The following is a 5,259-nucleotide window of genomic DNA, read 5'->3' on the forward strand; positions in this document are numbered from 1 at the left end:
AGTTCTTTAGGTGCTCCAAATAAATTGCATCCATGGGCACATTTCATTTCTTCCTTCTTGATAGACACAATACGTAGTGGAATTATTAGGAACTCACGTAAGTATGGGTAGAAGATGCAAAGCAAAAACATAAAAGTGAAATGCAAAAAGAAAATGACACATTTACTCACTACTTTATAGGCAAGCCAAAGCCTGAGAAAATGGAATTTCAGCAACGGATTTTTATTTGTAAACTGAACCTTTACTCATGCACAAAGGCCTGTGAAATGGGCTTTCTTAGAATAGACCCATTTTGGCCAACTCAAAAGTGAAAAATCAGGACTTCGTACAGGAAAATCTTCAATAAACCCCAGGAATGTTTTTCACAAGATACAAACTGGACCCTAAGTTTTACACGCAACAGGCTGTTGATGTGACTTAACTGTGTCACACCAAGATGTGCCACAATAGTTAGGGGACGGCTGAGAAAAGATAACAAAAAGTCACCAAGACAACAATACAGAGCAGAGAGCAGTCACTGTTTATTAACTGACCGGATTACAAAAATAATCATGGTAGATACCTGAAAGGAAGGGAAAAAAACCCATTAAACACCTTAATAACTAAGAATTAACATAAACCAGGAAGTTGTAAGAAACACCAATTCAGTTTCCACTATTAAGTAGGAAGGAAAAAAAGGCTTTTTCTTCCCTCCATAAATGTCCTCAAAAGGAGAAACCAAATCAACTGCGATCATATATGATGGTTGATCCCCCCCGCCGCCCCACTAAATACTGCTTAGAACTCAAACCAAACCCTTACCACAATAGTCATTTTTCCTCCAGTATTAAGTAAACTTCTTTCAGGATGTAGCTGCTCACCTTAGTTCATCCTTCTTATAAGTCTGTTGATCTGGTCTTCCCTGTTGCCAGCATCTCCACCTTCTACAAAATGGGTAGTCTTTTTCTTCATTCCACCTCGTGGAGAAGACAATTTGAAGGGCCACAGGAAGTTGTTTGCTTCTTTGAAACGTTTTCCAACAGTATAGATCTCATGAATCAGATCCTCCATGCAGATAATACCGTATTTGCCTGAACATAAATCATCAAGATGATTTAAAGTTACTAAAACTGTTTATTTTGAGACTTAAATTTTTAAGGCATTAAGATAGGCTGTGACATAAAGAATTAGAAGTAAATCAAGAGTAAAGTAACAAAGAAGGAAATACATGACTTTATTTACAAAGATACAGCTCAAGCCAACGAAATCATACCTCCATTTTTCATAAATATTGTAGGGAATAAAGGAAGATGCATAATAGTGAGAAAAACCAGGCCACAAGATGCCAAAAAATATCATTTTGTCTGATACAATAACTTTTATAATTAATAATAGTAACTTTTCCCCAAAGAGGTAGAACCTACCAAGAGATCGAGCAATCAACACGTTATCCGTCAGGGCAATTCTCTTCTTGTTGATTTTGCCATAACCACGCTTGTAGATCAATTCATTTACTGACTTCAGGTTTGGGTACCTAAATATGAAAATACAGATATAAATGACCCAATAAGACGATCACTGTCAAAACACCTGCCAGTTTACCAAACAGAAATCAAAGACACCTACCCCCATGCAATGTATGGTTCCACAATTCTCAGCATGTTAATTGAAGCCTTGTTGAGCTTCACAAAGGTGCCATTGAAAATCTGACGGAGGCGAAGAAGCTGCAACACCTTTCGAACCTTTGGGCTCACACCATTGATACTGCAATGCAAAAATACAAAAAATTCATTTAGCTTTTATCAGAATTTTTACTAGTAAAAGACGAGAAACTAACTATAACAATTTTGGGCAACACGTGTCACACCTAAATAAGAAGCCTCGCATGTTACAAAGACCACTTTTCCCTTTAGTTAGCTGTATTCTATTACCTCTGCCAGCTTGCCTCCCCTGCAAGTAAACTGTCTTTTGACACATACCTTTCACGTTTACAACTTTCCCTAACACTCTTATTACTGCTAGTTTTGCATACATCTTTGTCACAGCACTTATGAGGCTCCAATTTAACTGCTTTTGAAGGTAACCTCCAGGACACTGAACTCAAGTGCTCAATTCGAGAATGGATAGATGCTTAGGGCACAGGGCTTACAATCACTAAATTACTCTCCTCACCACCCAAATATTTTCATTCCAATGTTTTACAACCAAGGTCCCCACAAGTACTGTGAAATTTTACTGGGATTGTGTAGCTTTCCCTTGAAAACCAGAATGCAGTAAAAACTGAACTTACCCTCTGATCCTGATGACAAATGCCAATTTGGGTTCCGCGGGTACGTAGAAGTTGCCAGCTTTTCTTGCCATCCTAGCCATTCGAATCTCAGTTCTGTACATCTGCCGGTACTCCTTGTGATAGTGCTTAGCTTTTTCATAGATGAGCTTCCTCCTTGCCTTTCGAAGCTGAAAACCAACATCAGTTGTTCATCTGCTTTTTAGCTCCCAAACACAACTAGCAGTATCAGTTCTTTCCAAGAAAACCCTTCCCTTGAAGCTTTCTCACTACAGTATGCGTTAACATTGCAAGAGGGAGATAACTAACTTCACTTGGAAAGGTCGTTCTAAGTTAACCATGCTCACTGGTACAGCAGCTGAAGTAAACAAGCCTTGTTAAAAACATTCACCTCATTTTCAATCGTAGGGCCTTTTAACTTGGTGCCTCAAAAAAGTTTACTTACCATCTTCTGGGCAAATTTCTTTCTCAGGCGCTTGATCCTAAGCTCTGCGAAATTCTTTCGCTTTTTCTTAAGGGTTTCTGGCACAGCAGGAACCTTCTTTTTCTTCTCCCTAACATTAGCAGACAGAGCGTTAATTCAGAAAGCTCACAGCACTGCAGCACTCCCATTCTGTACTGAGCGCTCTCTCTTACTACTATCACCACTGACTTCAAACGTACCTTTCTTTAACCGCTGTAGCGTGCTATGATGTAAGAGGCAGATTTTAGAAAATTCCTATGCCAGTAATCTTTACCTTTAACACGGACCACTTTCTTTAAACGAGTCACAAAAATAACATATTCACATTTAATCTACCATCACTCCCGGGGTCCCACGACAACAAAAATGCCGAGAGCAAACCGTGAAGAGTAAAAGGCTGCCGCAAGACACTGATCCCTAGACTATTAGTGAGTGTGAGTCTAAGAGAACTTAAGAGTCTCAAGAGAAAAAAACAAAAAACCTCAAACAAACCCCCAACGACAACCCTGGTTCAAGCCTCAAGCTCCATATGCTGTAAGCAGAGACCTGACGGCAGGGACGCTTCGGACAAATGCCAGCTAAGGAAAAAGAACCCCATTCAGAGATTCTGAGCCTCCTTCAAAAGACGAGAGACTGGACAACCTGTCGGTTCCGCACATATTCAGCTCTCACATCTCGTTCCCGGTAACTCCAAAACCTCGCCCCAAGGCCTCCTGAAGCCCATTTCAGCCTAAGACCACCAGGAGTTTCACACAACTTCACAAACACACAGGTAAGTCGACAAAGAGACAGGTTACAGATGGGACGAGAGAGAGTAAGACAAAAGCCTCTGGTTTCGGGGATGGAGGAGGATTCTCGAAAGGACGAGGAGAAACTTACTCAGCACCTTCCATGGTTCCAGCCGGGAAAGAGGAAGTTCGCGCATGCGCGCTGTTCCACTTAAAGACGGCGAGCGTGAAGCCCCAAGACTCATAGGTGTCCCAGGATAAGCCAGAAAAAAAACTCAGAACTGAGAACTCGTATTGCAGAAGCAGAATTAAGAACTGCCTGATTCAGCCTCTTACGATCAAGTTTCAAGTAAAATCTGTATGGGAAAAATTAATGCATTGGTTAGACTCTTTAACCAATATGATGAGAGCAAAGAGTGCCGATACCTTGACTACTCGGGGTCCTAATCCCTGGGCTGCGTTGACGGGATACGGCTCGAATTCTACCCAGTAATATATACAAATTACGCGCGACCGCGGCGCGAACTACAAATCCCGGCATGCATCACTTTCACGGCCCGCCTGGCGGGAGGGCAACGCTTGACCGGGTCGGTAGGGAACCACGGCGGTGGTGAATCCAGCCGGGGAAATTGAGAGCCTTTGAGCCTACGTTCCAAAGCCTACGATTCGAAGTTGCTGCCGGCTTTTGACCGCCTTCTCGGCTCCTTGCCAACCCCAATAGAAAACCGGCACGCCCGTTGCCGCGCTGCCGAGGTCCTTCTCTTCGTTCCTCCAGCCTGCAGGGCTGTCTTCCGCAGCGCCTGATCGCAGGCGGGGCCACCGAGAGCCCCCTGGTTAACGAAAGTGACGAGACGGGGACAAGCGAGGAGCGGACGGCCAAAGGAAGATGGCCAGGGCACTGCCGACCGTCCGGTCTGGCAGGCGGAGGCCGGGACACCCCACGGCAGGGGGCGTGAACCGCGAAGGGAGGTGCGAGGAGGGCTGGAGGCTGCGGCCACGGCCATGTGAGAGGGGCTGCCCCGCCGCGGTTCGGCGGACGGCGAGCGGGAGGCGAGCGGGCGGGGGGCTGGGCCGGGGGCGGGGTGCGCCCGGGGGCGGGGAGGGCCGAGCCGAGGGAGGGCCGATGCCGCCGCCGGCTCGTCCCGGTCGCGGGTTATATAGCGCGGAGTGTGGAGCCTTCTCAGAGGCGGTCGGGAGCGCTCCGACTTGCAAGCGGCGCTGCGCTTCGGAGCCCGGTGCCCGAGTGACAGCCGCGGGGAGTGCAGGGCAGGGGGACACGAGACCGCGGAGGCAGCTGCAAGACGTTGGGGAGCGCTCTCCTGCACCGAGCGAGTCGCCCCTTCCTGGCGTTCCCGCTGCCCCGCACCCCACTCTTCTACCCTCTCGCAACTTGGATCAAGTTGACAACTCCCGCGGCGGCCGGCCGGCCCGTGCCGTCTCCGCTGCGCGCCCCTCCCCCGGAGTGAGAGGGAGCCGCCGCGCCGGCTCCGGGGACGCTCGGGCGGCGGCGGCGGCGGCGGCTTGGCCATGAGAGCAGCGCGCGCCGCCTAACTCGCGGCTGTCACCGCCGCTGCAGCGGGACCGGCCTGCGGCGCGGGCGCTCCGGGACAGGCGGGCGGCAGCCGGCAGGAGGCGCCGAGCCGGGCGGCTGCCGCGGCGGGCACAGCCCGGGGCCACCGCGCCGAGCCCGGGCGGGAGTGGCCCCGCGCAAGCGGGGAGCGGCGCTGCGCACTCCATCCCGGCGGGCACCTCGGGGGCGGGCGCGGGGCGCAGCCTTCTGGTCCCAGCAGCTCTGACAAGCG

The 5,259-nt window shown here is 48.8% G+C and overlaps 1 protein-coding gene across 3 annotated transcripts; it reads right to left on the reverse strand.

The window, feature by feature from the left end:
* Positions 1-497: 497 nt before the first annotated feature.
* RPL7 (ribosomal protein L7) lies at positions 498-3,637 on the reverse strand. Of its 3 annotated transcripts, none has more exons than XM_059994763.1 (7): positions 3,609-3,637; positions 2,712-2,820; positions 2,270-2,436; positions 1,606-1,743; positions 1,404-1,513; positions 861-1,070; positions 498-562 (listed from the first exon to the last, which is right to left on the reverse strand). In XM_059994763.1, exons 1-6 carry the CDS (start codon positions 3,620-3,622, stop codon positions 862-864), a joined length of 747 nt encoding a protein of 248 aa, XP_059850746.1. In that variant the 5' UTR covers positions 3,623-3,637; the 3' UTR covers positions 498-562; position 861. The 3 variants fall into 3 exon arrangements, with proteins under 3 accessions (XP_059850746.1, XP_059850747.1, XP_059850745.1); XM_059994764.1 differs by having other exon boundaries at positions 3,616-3,626; XM_059994762.1 differs by lacking the exon at positions 3,609-3,637 and adding an exon at positions 3,372-3,403.
* Between the last annotated feature and the right edge of the window lie 1,622 nt (positions 3,638-5,259).

Source organism: Delphinus delphis, chromosome 17 (genome assembly GCF_949987515.2).
Source record: "Delphinus delphis chromosome 17, mDelDel1.2, whole genome shotgun sequence".
Taxonomy (NCBI): domain Eukaryota; kingdom Metazoa; phylum Chordata; class Mammalia; order Artiodactyla; family Delphinidae; genus Delphinus; species Delphinus delphis.

What these genes read in the sequence shown, in the direction of transcription:
- RPL7 (XM_059994762.1), bottom strand. An exon ending in AGAAATTTGCCCAGAAGATG is followed by an intron (nt 2,437 to 2,711) that starts GTAAGTAAACTT and finishes GTTGGTTTTCAG; the next exon opens with CTTCGAAAGGCAAGGAGGAA. An exon ending in GAACCATACATTGCATGGGG is followed by an intron (nt 1,514 to 1,605) that starts GTAGGTGTCTTT and finishes TTTCATATTTAG; the next exon opens with GTACCCAAACCTGAAGTCAG.